This window comes from Xyrauchen texanus, chromosome 42 (genome assembly GCF_025860055.1).
Source record: "Xyrauchen texanus isolate HMW12.3.18 chromosome 42, RBS_HiC_50CHRs, whole genome shotgun sequence".
In the NCBI taxonomy this organism is placed as follows: domain Eukaryota; kingdom Metazoa; phylum Chordata; class Actinopteri; order Cypriniformes; family Catostomidae; genus Xyrauchen; species Xyrauchen texanus.
The window spans coordinates 23,467,649-23,484,868 of record NC_068317.1 but is presented as its reverse complement, the minus strand read 5'-3'; the positions used below and the strand labels follow the sequence as shown (position 1 = coordinate 23,484,868).

The window sequence follows — 17,220 nt, the reverse complement described above, 5'->3', positions numbered from 1 at the left end:
TCCAGAAGAGAGTGGTCGAGGGGAGCGTAAGGTCTAAGCCGGGGAATCAGGATATGGCAACGGGGCAAAACTACAAAAGAGTGGTCGAGGAAAGCGTAAGGTCGAAGCCGGGGAAGTCAGAATAGCAGAACGGGTAAACAAGTGAGTTGAATAGACAGGGGAGCTAGGGGAACACTAGAGCTGGCAAAGCGAAGGGGTAAACTAAACAATAACCAACAAGAGTGAAACGAAAGGGTTGTGATATATATAGGGGAGAAAACGAGCGGTGCAGGTGAAACGAATAACCAGGTTATGAGCGTGTGAGCTCGGGGAGCGAGCCTGTGAGCTCGATGAAGCGGGGAGAACTAGAGGAGCGGGGTTCGTTACACTCTTCTCATGTTACTCGCTTTACTCTGCAAATGAAGAGAATTAAAAGCATGATACAACATTCTTTTTTGCATTTATGTTATGTCATGAAAGAACATATTTGCCCTGCAGAACATACAGTGCAAACCCCCATACCCTTAATAATGCGTGTTGCCATTGCTTTGTATAAATAAGGTTTTCTTAAAAACACTATCCACTGCACTGCACTGCACGAGTGTGCAAAGTATTTTTGAATCCGATTGAGAAAGTAGTCTAAGGTTTACATGGCTTACATTCGTCTATTTAACAGATTATTTAATATCTACAATCACTTGGATTACCATTTAAGTGTTTACATGAAGGCTTTTCATTCATTCATCTATCTATCTGACATTTATTTCTTAAACCTTCAAACTTAAAGCCTTAAAAACTATTTGAAACTTTCAGACAGGGCTTTATCAAGCCAAAGTTTGTCTTAATGACCATTGCCTTTCTAGTTTAGAAATGCTGTTGCAGCATCATCTTGACTGTCAGAACAGACTACACCTTAAGCGCTAAAGCATTTACACTTTTTCACTGTACTATAGGTAAGTTCTATTGATGTTTTATTAACTAATGGTCACCCATTACATATTTGCCATATCTAGGACCAGTTTGGATACACCTACTCATTCTTTATTATTACTATTTTGTAGTAATAGTGTAATAGTGAAATCATGTATGAAGATACACAAACTATGAAACAAATACAATTATGGGAAGAATGTAGCTACTACAAAACATACAAGCTTCTGAAAAGTAGCCATCCTTTGCCTAGATTGCAGCTCTGCACACTCTTGGCATTCTCTTAACCAACTTAATAAGGTTCCTCCAGGGATGCTCTTCCAACAGGACTGTGTCCAATCCTTTGACTGGTACTATGACTGTAGCTTGCAATGCAGAAAGACTCTGATCTAAGGATGAATAGATGTTCTTTAATAAGGACACTTTCGCTCCAATTACAAGACACCTTCAACTGGTAGGGAGCTATATAAACAGTGTAGACACAAGCAATGCAATTTACAAGGGAAGAAAAGAGGAGTTTAACACTGTTAATCTGCTTCTAGTTTATGTACATAACATAATGATTGTGCACCATTTGAAATCCAGTTCTATTTGTTCGAGGATAACAAGTGCTGGCTTCATCCTCCTACGGGCTTGCTCCTGGAGAGAACGCTAAATCGAGTTTTATTATGCAACAGCCTACTCATATACTGCAACACACGAGAACAAAGCCAAAGATAGAGACAGAGAGGGAATGGCAATAGGCAAAAAAAATGTGTTGATTTAAAAGAAAACTTATAAGAAAATAGATTTTTTTAGTGTCACATTTGTTCAAGATAAATGTTTCAAGATATTTTATGGAGCATTGATGAATTATACCATTATATTATTGTTCCATTCAATGTCAGCAGTCTTATAAATTGACTATAATTCAAGAAAAAGAGCACTATACATGATAGTAGAATACAGAATTACTATAGCCTACTATACACACAGTACATTTAAAAACATAAAATGCAGAACATGGTAGCATTTAACAGGGAGGTTTAAACAGAGAAGGCCAATTTTAGACAGACATAAAACCCTGGTGTAGAGCCAGAGCTTCTAACTGGTGAAATGTCATCAGTCTTTTCTCTGCTGAAATCCGCCCCTTTATGCATTGTCAGGTCAGTGGTAAGTTGTGTCGTCATTAAGGCTTATCATTGATTCCGCTGCGATTGAAGCTCAGGGAGTTTATGGTAAATGCTTGACTCTGATTGAATTGAGAGCATAACCAATTCCTTGGATGCAAAGGGAAGTGGACTGGGGGTGGAGTCACCTGTGAAAATGAGAAACATTAGCTTAATGATTTCAAGAGCATGCAAAAAACATGCTTACATCAACTTATTTATGTTCTCAAGGTAGTATACTTGGCAATTCCTTAACTGCCAAACTATCCCTTGAAATGTGATACTCTGATACCTGCAGATCACATTTGCTTCAGCTTTAAAACAGAAGGTTGCTTTTTAAGTATGTTAACTACTAGGCTTGTATTTAAGCTTTATGATATAGCCAGGGTAATCCAAACTTTAGCCTATAGAGACTTAACTTAAAGCATCTTGCCTATTAAAACATGCCCTCTGAAATGTTTTGAGCCTAGTGAATTTTAAATGCAACTTGCAAAAAAGATTATTTGTATCTTTTATAAATTTGAACTCATTCTCAATAAAATGTATATCTGGACTAAATTAGCTTGCATTATAATCTAATCAATTGCTTGAGTTTTTCTTTTCCTATGGTCAAGTTTTAACTTGCCAAGTAAGCCATCCCCACAGATGCACCTTAATAAAAAAAGATGCATGAAATCTCTGGCCTGAACACACACACACACACACACACACACACACACACACACACACACACATACACATACACACGTATTCTTTCAGCTTCTGTCCCTTTCTGACACATACACGCTCACATGTATGTTACAGATGGATGGAGTGGGTTGGCGTGTTTGTTTTTTGCTATAATAGGGAGTGATGCTGAGATTGTCACATGACAAAAGGACTTTCACTACCACACTGATCTGCAAGCTATCTGTGGGTTATTAATAGACCCTGATTCACCCTCAAACCCCTTTATACACTCACAGACACCAACTGACACGCTCTACCACTGACAGATGCACAACCACAAACGTGTAAACTACTTTGTTACAGCTACTGACACCAAGTGGTCATTTGTGAAGACTGCATGTCATGCCTTTAATGTGATGCAAGGATAAAAAAATGTTTTCTTTGTTTCTGCCTTTATTCTTTATTGTGCGTGCGTGCGTGCTTAAAGGAATTTTCCAGATTCAATACAAGTTAAGCAGGAAGTGGTGGTGGTGTAGTGGTCTAAGCACATAACTGGTAACATGCTGGTTCAAGCCCCACAGCCACCACCATTGTGTCCTTGATCAAGGCACTTAACTCCAGGTTGCTCTGGGGGGATTGTCCCTGTAATAAGTGCACTGTAAGTTGCTTTGGATAAAAGCATCTGCCAAATGCATAAATGTGAATGTGACCAGTTTTTGAATGGTTAATATGCAGAAATGTGAGGCTTATAATTCTATACAAGCAATTCAATTAATTATATTTTTCATTGTGCATTATTTGAGCTGTAAATTTTTTCAAACCTTAATTTTTAGGGTTTAAGGGTTTGTTGACACCACTGTCATGGCAACGAAGTTGTAAAATTGGCTATAACTTTACACAGAAAATCTTAGTAAGTGATTTTATCACAGTAAAATCATGCAAACACACATATTGTTTGTCTTGTGTTTAAACTTTTGAAACAGCAAGTATTTTGGTCCCATTCACTACCTGCCTCACTGTAACCCAGATTTTTATATATATATATATATATATATATTACAATGGAAGTGAATTTTTTGTCAAATTAATCACACTAAATTAACACATTAGCCCTGTGTTAAATATATATATATATATATATATATATATATATATATATATATATATATATATATATATATATAAAGAAAAGGAGGGATACAGAATACAATTTTGTTGTAATTATGGCACAAATGCTGTCGCATGAGCTTAGCTTAACCCGGAATACTCCTTTAAGAGTGAGATAAGCTTTGGTAAAAAAGAACAAAATGGGTGTTTGTGTAGATTTAACTGTCAGATTTACCTGTGTTGTTTAGTCTTTGGTGACCCATCTGAGCTCACTCTTTACGTTTTGGATCTCAGAGAGGTTGACGGCAGGGCCTGGTAGTTTCACAGCACCAGGCAGGGGCTTTTTGTCATCTGGAGTAACTGGTGATGCCTATTTAACAAAACATTTAATAAATATTAATTAATTGCTACTAACTTTTACTAATTAAAAATTATTAATTCATTGTTATTGTTATTGTGTGGGTGCTGAAAGGGGGGGGTCACCAAGGGTGCAATACAAGCTACGCCACTGCTCTGTGTGAATTCTCTGCACAAAAATGGTCAAGAACATGTTTGGGTAATACTTCACTCCAAAATCAAAAGAAATTTACTTTTATTTCAGTTAAATTAAGACTATTTTTAAGAACATTAATATGTTTCGTATTGTGATATTATTTTCATGACAATTAAGAACATCTACCCCATATTATTATGAAAAAAAAAATGTATTATGCTATACAGTAATATGTATAGTAGTTATACAGTATGTGTGTGTATATATATATATATATATACTGTGCATCCGGAAAGTATTCACAGCGCTTCACTTTATCCACATTTTTGTGTGAATCTGTATTTCATGTTACAGCCTTATTCATAAATGGATTAAATTCATTATTTTCCTCAAAATTCTACAAACAATACCCCATAATGACAATGTGAAAGAAGTTTGTTTGAAATCTTTGCAAATTTATTAAAAATAAAAAAATCACATTTACATAATGTAACACAGTTCAATGGAAAGGAGGAGGCGAGAACCAGCATGACAATATAAATAATACATTTAATGATAAACTTAAACAAAAGATGGACTCATGGACATTCACAGAGTTGTCTGTAGTCACTCCTTTGTTATCTTGGCTGTGTGCTTAGGGTCATTGTCCTGTTGGAAGATGAACCTTCATCCCAGTCTGAGGTCCAGTGCGCTCTGGAACAGGTTTTCATCATGGAGGGCTCTGTACATTGCTGCATAAATTTTTCCCTCGATCCTGACTAGTCTCCCAGTTCATGCCACTGAAAAACATCCCCACAGCATGTAGGGATGGTATTGGCCAGGTGATGAGCGGTGCCTGTTTCCTCCAGACATGACGCTAGCCATTCAGGCCAAGAGTTAAATCTTTGTTTCATCAGACCAGAGAATTTTATTTCTCTTGGTCTAAGAGTCCTTCAGGTGCCTTTTGGCCAACTCCAGACGGGCTGTCATGTGCCTTTTACTGAGGAGTGGCTTCCGTCTGGCCACTCTACCATACATGCCTGATTGGTGGAGTGCTGCAGAGATGGTTGTTCTTCTGGAAGTTTCTCCTCTCTCCACAGAGAAACACTGGTGCTCTGTCAGAGTGACTATCAGGTTCTTGGTCACATCCCTTACTAAGGCCCTTTTTTCCCCCTGATCGCTCAGTTTGGCCGGGCGGCCAGCTCTAGGAAGAGTCCTGGTGGTTCCACATGTCTTCCATTTACGGATGGAGGGCACTGTGCTCACTGGGACCTTCAATGCTGCAGAAATTTTTCTGTACCTTCCCCAGATCTGTGCCTCGATACAATCCTGTCTCAGAGGTCTACAGACAATTCCTTAGACTTCATGGCTTGGTTTGTGCTCTGACATGCACTGTTAACTGTGGGACCTTATATAGACAGGTGTGTGCCTTTCCAAATCATGTCCAATCAACTGAATTTACCACAGGTGGACTCCAATAAAGTTGTAGAAACATCTCAAGGAATGATCAGTGGAAACAGGATGCACCTGAGCTCAATTTTGAGTGTCATGGCAAAGGCTGTGAATACTTATGTACATGTGATTTATTTTGATTTTTATTTGTAATAAATTTGCAAAGATTGCAGACAAACTTCTTTCACGCTGTCATTATGGGGTATTGTTTGTAGAATTTTGAGGAAAATAATTAATTTAATCAATTTTGGAATAAGGATGTAACATAAATGTTGAAAAAGTGAAGCGCTGTGAATACTTTCCAGATGCACTGTGTATGTGTGTATATATATATATATTTACTGTATATCTGTATATTTACTGTATATCTACTATACTATATATATATATATATATATATATATATATATATATATATATAAATATATATACTAGTTAATGATACCTAATACCTACTAATGTTAACTTTATTGTAAAATGTTACCTATATTTCTTTAAGTTTGATAAGTAAGTACATCATGGAAGTATGTATTGCACTGGCTGCATTTGATGCTGATTTAAATAAAATAAGAATCTTTTTAAAAAGCTAATCAAATGAGAATAACCACTGAGAATAATGGGAATTACAAAACAACTCGAAAGTGACTCGAAACGTTCAGATGGATTACAGAAATGATCATTTACTATTATAAACAATAGGAGGGGGGGGTTGCCTGTTTGTTTTCATGAGGTTTTATATACTATTGGCTTCTCTTCCAGAGCTACCAAAAACAATGTTTTTATGAATGTATAATGTAAATTTTTAAATAGTGTTTTTGTGTGCGTGTGTGTGTGTGTATGGTTATGTTCTTTTAGCACAATCTAACCTCCTCTGTTTCTACTGTATCCTCTCTCCTCTTCGCAGGAAGTCCCGCCCCAGGACGCAGAGCCCCCATTGGAATATTGAGGTTGGCCTTTGAGACAGACAAGAAAAAGTGCCAATGAGATGCTGCCATGGCTGCCACACCCTCACAGACATTCCTGATCTGCTCTTGTAACCATGCCAATAATCTTATCTCCACTGTTACAAAGTCTAGCTCACGTAATGTGCAGTGGCTGAGTGTAGTTGTTGAAGCCTTTCCACAAAACCTGCTGGACGTGTCTTCCTGCTAGAGTTTGTATTTCATAAAGAGCAAAGTGCCTGTTTGGAAATGAGCTTCGGGCAACACAGATAAAACAATGAGATAACAGAGATCCCTCTGTGTTTGCCTACGGCTTGAAAGGGACAGCCTGTCTCTTTTAGCCTGGGCAGTATTAGGTGGCGTTTATATGCAGCATGTATTATGAAAACAATGCATCTGTATGTGAAAATGTAAATGTGTTTTACACAAGGAAGCTAAAAGTGGCTGGATATTCACCACTTCTCCTCCATTGTATTTCTATCACCACTTTTTTTTTATCCTGTTTGTTTCAACCATCACATCTGTTAATGGGTGAATCTCACAAAAACATGTCCAGGTCACATTTCATCCCAAAATTAAAGGAACATAAATAAGAAAATATATTGTTGGCATATTTAAGTAATATTGTCATGACAATTGAGCACATTTTCCCCCAAAAAATGTTTAGTACTTCAATGCGTCCAGATGATTAACGTAGGCCTTATTTTTCTAGTTTTTTATTTTATATTTAATTATTCTACTCACTTGTGATTTTAATTATTGTATAGTAATTTTTTACTGTATTACAGTAATACAATTACTGTACAGATATTCTATGTATTTGTACCAGTGAAAAACAGCAGGAAAACAAATGTGCATATGATGTACACTCACCTAAAGGATTATTAGGAACACCATACTAATACTGTGTTTGACCCCCTTTCGCCTTCAGAACTGCCTTAATTCTACGTGGCATTGATTCAACAAGGTGCTGAAAGCATTCTTTAGAAATGCTGGCCCATATTGATAGGATAGCATCTTGCAGTTGATGGAGATTTGTGGGATGCACATCCAGGGCACGAAGCTCCCGTTCCACCACATCCCAAAGATGCTCTATTGGGTTGAGATCTGGTGACTGTGGGGGCCATTTTAGTACAGTGAACTCATTGTCATGTTCAAGAAACCAATTTGAAATGATTCGAGCTTTGTGACATGGTGCATTATCCTGCTGGAAGTAGCCATCAGAGGATGGCCATAAAGGGATGGACATGGTCAGAAACAATGCTCAGGTAGGCCGTGGCATTTAAACAATGCCCGACTGGCACTAAGGGGCCTAAAGTGTGCCAAGAAAACATCCCCCACACCATTACACCACCACCAGCCTGCACAGTGGTAACAAGGCATGATGGATCAAGTTCTCATTCTGTTTACACCAAATTCTGACTCTACCATCTGAATGTCTCAACAGAAATCGAGACTCATCAGACCAGGCAACATTTTTCCAGTCTTCAACTGTCCAATTTTGGTGAGCTCTTGCAAATTGTAGCCTCTTTTTCCTATTTGTAGTGGAGATGAGTGGTACCCGGTGGGGTCTTCTGCTGTTGTAGCCCATCCGCCTCAAGGTTGTGTGTGTTGTGGCTTCACAAATGCTTTGCTGCATACCTCGGTTGTAACGAGTGGTTATTTCAGGCAAATTTGCTCTTCTATCAGCTTGAATCAGTCGGCCCATTCTCCTCTGACCTCTAGCATCAACAAGGCATTTTTGCCCACAGGACTGCCGCATACTGGATGTTTTTCCCTTTTCACACCATTCTTTGTAAACCCTAGAAATGGTTGTGCGTGAAAATCCCAGTAACTGAGCAGATTGTGAAATACTCAGACCGGTCCGTCTGGCACCAACAACCATGCCACGCTCAAAATTGCTTAAATCACCTTTCTTTCCCATTCTGACATTCAGTTTGGAGTTCAGGAGATTGTCTTGACCAGGACCACACCCCTAAATGCATTGAAGCAACTGCCATGTGAGTGGTTGATTAGATAATTGCATTAATGAGAAATTGAACAGGTGTTCCTAATAATCCTTTAGGTGAGTGTATATTAACTAGTATACAGTATGCACACCCACAATAATGTTTAAATACTAGGGCTGTCAATTGATTAAAGTTCAATTAAATTACTTATTTGATGTCCTGATTATTAGAATTGCAATTAACGACATATCTGTGTTTGCTGTACATATGCAGACAGATCTTTTGTCAATGTGCGCTGCCCCTGCGGCTTTCTCTGTTGCGTTCTGTCCACATGTTTATATCTGCGTGGAACAGCCTTTCTTGCAATGAAAATTACATCATAATGAAAAAAGAAGTATGGTTCTGAAATGGGCTTTATTTTCTTTAAAGGAATGTTCTAGGTTCAATACATGTTAAGCTCAACCGACAGCATTTGTGGCATAATTTTGATTACCAAAAACATTTCTTTTGAGTCTGTAAAGTTCAAGGATGGGCAAGGAACCAGCAGAACAGTCAACATAAAGGTTTAATAATATAAATGAACTTAAACAACATAAAACATAAACGAACAGACACACATGCAATGCGGCCGTGTGCTTTTCTCTCTCTCGCACTAGCGCCTCTGGTTCGTCTTTATCCCCCTCCTGGCTGATTAGCCTGATTCAGGGCTGGCTTTGTGTCCTCAAAGCCCAGCCCCGCCCTCCTCCTCATCACACTCCATTGCCCGACTCAGGCCGGGGAAACCCGGGGTGTTGCCCTTCCAGCCGTGCCTGCTGGCAGGTCTTCCCTGCCTTTCTGGTGCCCTGAGAGAGACGAGGGGAGGGAAAGAGCGAGGCAGAATGACAGAGAGACAGCGAAAAAAACTTGATCGCCGGTTCCTGGACCGGCGATGCTGTTGCCTGGTCCTCAACCGCTCCTCCGCCCTCTGGCGGATGACAGTTTACTCCTCCCCTGGCAGACGGCAAGGAATCCCCCAGCCCTCCTCCCTCCCAGGTTTCGGCACCACTGTAACCATTGAAGGATGGGCAAGGAGGAGGTGGGAACCAGCTGAACAGTCAACATAAAGCTTTAATGACATAAATTAACTTAAAACAACATAAAACATAAACGAACAGACACATATGCAGCGCGGCCACGTGCATCTCTCTCTCTCTTTCGAACTGGCACCTCCGGCTTGTCTTTATCCCCCTCCCAGCTGAGTAGCCTGATTCAGGGCGGCCATGTTCCCTCGCGACCCAGCCCCGCCCTCCAGAGTCGTTCATCCTTTTCTTTAAAAAAAAAAAAAAGCAAAAAATCGAGGTTACAGTGATGCACTTACAATGGAAGTGAATGGGGGCCAATTTTTAAATGTTAAAATACTCACTATTTCAAAAGAATACCTCAAGACATAGAGGATATGTGTGTACACATGATTTAATGTGATAAAATCACTTTCTGTGTAAAGTTAAACAATTTTACAACTTGGTTACCATGACGATGTAATGTCAACAAACCCTAAAATGACTGTAAAAATGTCAATTTAAACAACTTTACAGCTCAAATAATACATGAGTTTTAACAGAAGAATTAATGCAAGTGCTTTTGTAAAATTATAAGCTTCACGTTTCTGTTTACAATTCATCCATCCATCCATCGTCAACCGCTTATCCTGTGTACAGGGTCGCGGGGGGCTGGAGCCTATCCCAGCTAACATTGGGCGAAAGGCGGGGGACACCCTGGACAGGTCGCCAGTCCATCGCAGGGCCTGTTTACAGTTATTTTCCAAAAATTTACCACATTCACTTCCATTGTAAGTGCCTCACTGTAACCTCAATTTCTGCTATTTTGCTATTTATTTTTCAAGAAATTTTTGTGGTTATTATGCCACAAATGCTGTCGATTGAGCTCAACTTGTATTGAACCCGGAACATTCCTTTAAGCAAAACACAATTTCGAATTTCTTTGTTTTGGGTCGAACTATGACCTGGACATTTCTTGAAATGCTTTGTAAGATTTACTCCATGAAGAACCATAAACACCTTTTTTTCTCTCCTATTATGCATATTTTTTATACCTTGTTGTTTTGCAGTTTAACCACAAAATGTCAAAGAGTTTTACTTAAATGTACACTTTTATCATTGAGTATTGCAATCAGAGCATGTGAGATGCCTCGAACAATCGCAAACTCTGGGCAGGTTTGCGTGTACTTCAAGGTCCATTACATCAAATCCTTGAGTTCACCACTCCTTTTCTCTTCCACCTCTGTTTTTTCCTCTCTGTAAAAGCTGCTGATTGTTAGCTGCTGTCCTAAGCTGCACAATAGTGACCATGTGCTCCTGTCTTTGCATGCATGGCCAGTCCTTATCTCTTTGTGTGCTCAGTGATGGATAATATCTTGGATCTTGGGTGTATTTTTGGGCTTTTTATGGATTCATCTGTACATGGAGAGTTTTTATGGAAAGATAAAGGTGTCTTTTTTTTGGCTGAAGTGTTCAGCGTTTGTAAATGTTCTCTACACCATGTTTCTGCACTGTGGTGAAGTGTTATAAACATATCTGTCTAACTTTTACCTATTTCTTTTCAGTCTATGTTATAATCTCTTCTCCCAGGTAGATATACATACTGGTTGGCCATACGGAAATGGTTGTAGGGACTTTAATTATTGCGTACAAGTCTATTTTTATATACATTGTGTCAGTTTGGATAAGAAATGTTTCCTACAGAGATGAGCAAAGCTGGAAATAGATTACAAATACATCAACAACATTACACATTTCATGTACTTGTCAATGGCCTTGCTGTGAGTTGTGGCACACTTCTGTAATGCCATACGCATTCAAATGTGTTTTTACAGTTATAACTCAATGTTTAAAATAGGGAACTGGCTTTTCAGAATAAATGATTTAATGTTGGCATGTCTGGGTGTGTTTTTGAATGAGAAAACCACAACAAGGTTCCCAAATGCACATAAAATCAACACAAAAACTAATTCACACACTCTATTGAAATATACTGGGTACTTTTTCCTTTACATACAGTAATCTAAGAAAAAAAAAAAAAATATATATATATATATATATATATATATATATATATATATATATATATATATATATATACAAACACACATACACACACACACACACACACGATGTTATTATACTCACCTGCAGGGCTTTTACATTGGTCGACGGCTGTTTAGACATTCTGTGCAGTTATGCCTATGCTTCCGCTGTAGAAGAGACAGAATGCATTGATCAGATGGGCAGAGTGACACAGTGTGGTTGTGAATACATGTATTTTGTGTGTGACTATGTGTACGTATGTTACAGAGAGGAAGAACAAGATAGACTGGGAAAAGTGAAGCTCCCCTGTGGCTCTCATGTACCCGTGGATAGTCTTTCAGTTGCTTAGTGACTCCTGCAGCGAGGAGCGGGTAGAGGCGGTTACCCCTGAATCATTTATGTTAACAGGGAGCGAAATGGCAGGACACACTATCCCACACATTATATATAAGACGTAGGGTGGAATATGTATACACTGATATTGCAACTTAATCTCTCCATAGTTTCTCATTCTGCAAGTTCAGCAGTTTATTTGTTGACAGATCAGACTTTTAAAATAACATTTATTGAGTAGCTCAGATCAGATCAAATTTTATTGCTCAGTAATTGCCCTTTCAGCTCAGGAACATTTGAAGTATCAATTTTGTCTGTGATAATTTTTCTAAAAGCTTTAGGAGAAATAAAAATGAGATGTCATACAGTAAGGGTATATGTAATAGCATAGCTTAGATCATTTGTCATCGATGAATTTGAACCATATTGAAATGACTGACATTTGATTGCTGACTTTGATCTTGGCAAATTTGGTCACAGTTTGTGATATTATTGAGATCTCATCTCAAACTTTATTGGAGACACATGTTATATAGATTGTACAGGTATCTTTCTCAGTGGCAAGAGACATAAAGCTCAGTTTGCTCTACATTTAATTTCTTTGCTATCTAGGAGAAACATTTGAGTTATTAAGCAGATTTTATTTGTAACTTTGCTTTGAAGATCATTTTTGGGGAAACAATGCCTGCAAATTCACATTTGTGATCAACACACACACACATGAAATTATTGTCCCCCAATCCAAAATATGTGGTTACAGCTTTGCTATTGTATTTACCAGTAGTTAATAACCCAAAGCCTAGCCATGTTTTCTGCCAAATATTTTACATTTAAAATGTTTCTTTGTTGAACGTTACAGGGTTGAAGGGCTGTGCAAAAATGGCTACCATCAACCTTACTATCTGTATTCAACTGACGTTTTTCCATTAGAGTTGAAATATTGAGCTTGATGAATGATGAGCCCAATATAGGTGTAACTGACATATTTAGCATTTTCTCAGAAAGCAATTTAGAAACAAAAAACAACACAGAAAATATAATTATGATATTTTGCAAGCAAATGTATTATTCTGTATGCCCCATTAAAATATAATTGCATGCAAATTGGCTCATATTCCAAAGAAAACAAATCATAATCAAATAAAAAATATATATTTTTAAATGTGGGCACAAATAGCACTGTTTCCTATCAAATGATTCATGTGTGGAACTCCCTAGAAATGTACAAAGGCTTTTACATATTTGGCAGGACAAACCCAAAAGGAAACAAACATACTGTATTTCACCTTCACATTTGTTAAAAAAGGGAGCTAACGTTACATCATACTCATTTTGTGTCTCAGACAGGAAGCTGTTCACAAAAATGTCAAATAAAGTGCCCTAATTAACAGCTGTAGGCAGATGAGATGCGAAGTTTCTGGCTGTAATTTGCTCAGCTATGCTGCTGGTGTAACATCCCATGAAAGCACCTGCGATTTAAAAGGAATGCTCCTATTTGTTACAGCCACCATGGTAATGTATCTCCAATATTTATATAAATTATTTCTGATTTAAAGATAAAGTGTGTAATTTCCGCACCACTACTTTCAGTCAACAGAATTGCAATAAACTATATTCAAACACATTTAGCCTACTAAATATCCCATCTTCCATTGGCTGGAAAAACAGATAGTCCCACCACAAACTCACATGATTGGTTGCACAATCAACCTACAAATTACTTACTTATGGTTGTCTCTGCATATTACGTGAAGGAGAAAGTATTTTAGCATCAAAAAAGTAACACACTTCAGCAAGGATCAAGCCAGATTCATGTTGGGATGGGTGCACATAGAGGTTGTTCACAGCCTTAGCAACAGTAACCAAGGATGTTGTTTGCACATCAACATTGGTGCTTTAGTGCTTTAAGTGGTGTGGAGTAACTGCAGCCGAGCTAAATTTACCTTTCAAAGAGAGGAGCACAAGACTATGGCAGCTGTCTGACACTCCTCTTCAGCACAAACTCCAAAATACTGTCTTCCATAAAGTCCCTCAATGTCCACCACCTCACACCATGTGCTCAATGTTCTGCTGTGTGTCAATATCATAAACCTCAATATCCACTGAAGCCAAAGACAAGGATCAAAGGCTGTAATAAAAGAAAATGCATTCCTTTCCCACACCATCTCAATCTCTAATTTTCACCACCACAAACCTACCCAGATACTGAAATCTCACACTAAATATCAGATCTTCAAAACCTCCCACGATTCATTTACAGGCATAATCCATTTGCATTACATGCCCACACTGTCTGGAACCCTCTCAGAAGTTCTAGACCTTTCCAACCAGTCTGACATGATTTTGTCTTTTATTCAAATCAATTATTTGACACCACGACACTTGAGGTTGATTTCCAAAAAGCTGCCCTGTGCCAGGAGGCTCTATAAGCAGATTCATGGAATGAATGGGAATAACACAATAGCATAAACAATGTTTATTCTGCAAAGCGTCAAATGTTTCTACAGACTTCTATGTAATCTGATGCCCCTGCACTAAAACCACAAGATAGAAAGACAGGGAAAGTATAATTTACATGTGCATCAACACAGGTGAACAGTAGTTCTAAATAAACTTACATTTGTCTATAGTCTTTTATGTTGGCACAAATCCTACTATCATCATAATTACAGAGCAATTAGTATCTCAGAGTTGAGCACCCACAAAAAAAAAAAAAACCCCATCATGAATCATACATACTATCTCATGAAATTAGTTAGATAAGCAGTTGTAATTTTAGAGAATGAAAATATAATATCTTACTGGAAGCAGGCCAGGAAGAGTAGATCTCTAATCTAAAAAAGGTGAAAGTCTGAACTGCGCAGTTGAAAAAACGTTTTGGTTAGCCTAATTTAACCATACCATTCTCTGGCCAGATCTGGAAGAAATACTGTAAGAAAAATGCACCTCTCTCCCCATTGTCTTCTGTTAAATTTAAAGAAATAGTACACTGACAATGAAAATGTTCTCCACATTTACTCACCCCCATGTTGCTCCTAACCTGTATGACTTTTCCTTCTTCAAGATTTTCAGTAAATAATAATTTACATTCTAGTCTGTTTCTCACACAAAGCTATCATATGATTTCAGAAGACTTGGAATATAAAGCACAAGTTGTATCAACCACTTTAATGGTACTATTTTGTCATTTTTTGTAGCTTGACAGCCACTTTCATTGTATGGAGAGCAGACATTCTGCCAAAACATCTCCTTTGGTGTTGCACGGAAGAAAGTAGGTTATACAGGTTTGCAATGACATGAGGTGCCATTTTTGGGTGAACTATCCCATTTAAATAAGTATCTGACCACAAATGTTGCATACCTGCTGAGTAAACAGCTGTTCTCCGTTGTGAGATAGACAGGACAAGTGCTGATCTCTCTCTTTCTTCTGTCTTCTGGCTCTATCTATCTCAATTTGGATTTAAGCAAACTGAACTTTTGTCTCTCTCTCTCTCTCTCTCTCTCTCTCTCTCTCTCTCTCTCTCTCTCTCTCTGCCTCTCACTCAAATCAGGGATTTGTTTACACTATAAATAGCAGTGTGATACACAAAGGGGACCTGCTTTCTGTCCAGGCTCACAGTCCATCACTTTGCAGAGGGACTTTTTCATATAAACACTTCATGCACATTATAGCGTTTATCAAACTTATACATATAACAATACATTTACCCTTGCTGGTACTCAGAGCCCCCATGCACAACAATGTCACCATACATACATACACCAATTCACACCAAATACACACATGTTAATACTGTTTCATTATTGTATAATGTAGGTCATGAACTAAATGAGTTTAATCTAATTTGTGACAATGCATTCCATTTTTGGAGCTGACACATACAGTAACATGTCCATGAGCTTTTTTAAATCAACATAAAGAGTTTAGGTTAAAATGTATAAGAATGTATAAGAGAAAGTGTCTATTTTACACCTTTTTGCCAGCACTAGTTCATTTTAAATGGTGTGACATTGAATTCGAACAGAACACATATGCACAATGCATGATAGTTATAAAATAAGTAGCAAATATGGAGTGTAGAATGGAAATGTAAACTTTCCAAAAGTATTTCATATAAACTTCCCTTCATACAAAATTCACACAACAGCATCACTTCAACAAAATCAACATTTTTCAATTGCCACCAAACCTGTGCAGGATGAAGATATGCGTATGTGCTTACATGTGAGCTAAGTGGGTATATTTAGGAGATTATAACCTAGATCAAAATGCCCTCAATATGCTTGAACGTAAGCGAGGATGCACAAACTAAAGCGTTACCTATGCAACAATCTTGAATGCGTATTCTGCGTCAGTGCTTCAAGGAGAGGATGAGAAAGATGGAAAATGAGAGTAGAGTGTCATAGTGATACTCTGACCTTTCCATGACACAGGATTCACCATAACGTTACCTAATGACCCCCACAAGCCCTTACCTGCTCAGCTCCCAGCGTGAGGTCCACACCCCCTCACTGCTTTATATTCTACTATGAAGACCAGTAAAAAAAGCCCTTCCTGCTCTCTGTGAGGTCCTCTTCTGCTCTCTTCCACACAGCCAGAGAATCACAGAACGAAAATACTTATTAACATCATGACCTAATTTAGGCTCCAGCATGCAGAGCCCAGGGAGTCGTCTGATTGGCCGACAGTTTGACATGACGACCTATTCCCAGTGGTAGAAGCACTGCCAATCTGGGGGCGTTTCAGAACCTAAACTAGGCTGATTTTATGTGACAACTGGACAGGTATGAACGAACCGTGGAAGCAGCACAGATCATCACTTTAAAATGTAGAGTTCCTGTAGCTGAACTGGTAGAGCACAACACTTGCAATGTCAAGGTCATAGGTTAAATTTCCTGGGAATGCACCTACTAATAAAATGTATGCCCTGATTGCACTCTAAGTTGCTATGGATAAAGGTGTCTACTAAATGCATGAATGGGAAACAAACTTAAAAAGTTTAAAGGAATAATTCACGTGCCTCAAATTATTTTCTTTCTTCTGCGGAACAAAAATACTAATATTTTTAGAGGTTTCGTTTTGTCCATACAAGGCAAGTCAATGGGTTCCAAAACTTTCAAACTCAAAAAAGGACATTAAGGCAGAATAAAAGCAAT

General features: G+C 38.2%; 1 protein-coding gene across 2 annotated transcripts; it reads right to left on the bottom strand.

Annotated features, from left to right (window-relative positions):
* Nucleotides 1-1,005: 1,005 nt before the first annotated feature.
* On the bottom strand, nt 1,006-16,670 carry LOC127634709 (small muscular protein-like). 2 transcript variants are annotated; one of them, XM_052114362.1, is made up of 5 exons: nt 16,540-16,670; nt 11,833-11,897; nt 6,624-6,710; nt 4,069-4,203; nt 1,006-2,206 (listed from the first exon to the last, which is right to left on the bottom strand). In XM_052114362.1, exons 2-4 carry the CDS (start codon nt 11,869-11,871, stop codon nt 4,078-4,080), a joined length of 252 nt encoding a protein of 83 aa, XP_051970322.1. In that variant the 5' UTR covers nt 11,872-11,897; nt 16,540-16,670; the 3' UTR covers nt 1,006-2,206; nt 4,069-4,077. The 2 variants fall into 2 exon arrangements, with proteins under 2 accessions (XP_051970322.1, XP_051970321.1); XM_052114361.1 differs by lacking the exon at nt 16,540-16,670 and adding an exon at nt 15,425-15,536.
* Nucleotides 16,671-17,220: the final 550 nt, after the last annotated feature.

Bases quoted from the DNA above. Each gene is read 5' to 3' on its own strand.
- LOC127634709 (XM_052114362.1), bottom strand. From the start codon at position 11,871: ATGTCTAAACAGCCGTCGACCAATGTAAAAGCCCTGCAG. The intron at 6,711-11,832 runs GTGAGTATAATA...TCTGTCTCAAAG, and splicing joins CCAATGTAAAAGCCCTGCAG to GCCAACCTCAATATTCCAAT. The intron at 4,204-6,623 runs GTTAGATTGTGC...TTTGTTAAATAG, and splicing joins ATACAGTAGAAACAGAGGAG to GCATCACCAGTTACTCCAGA.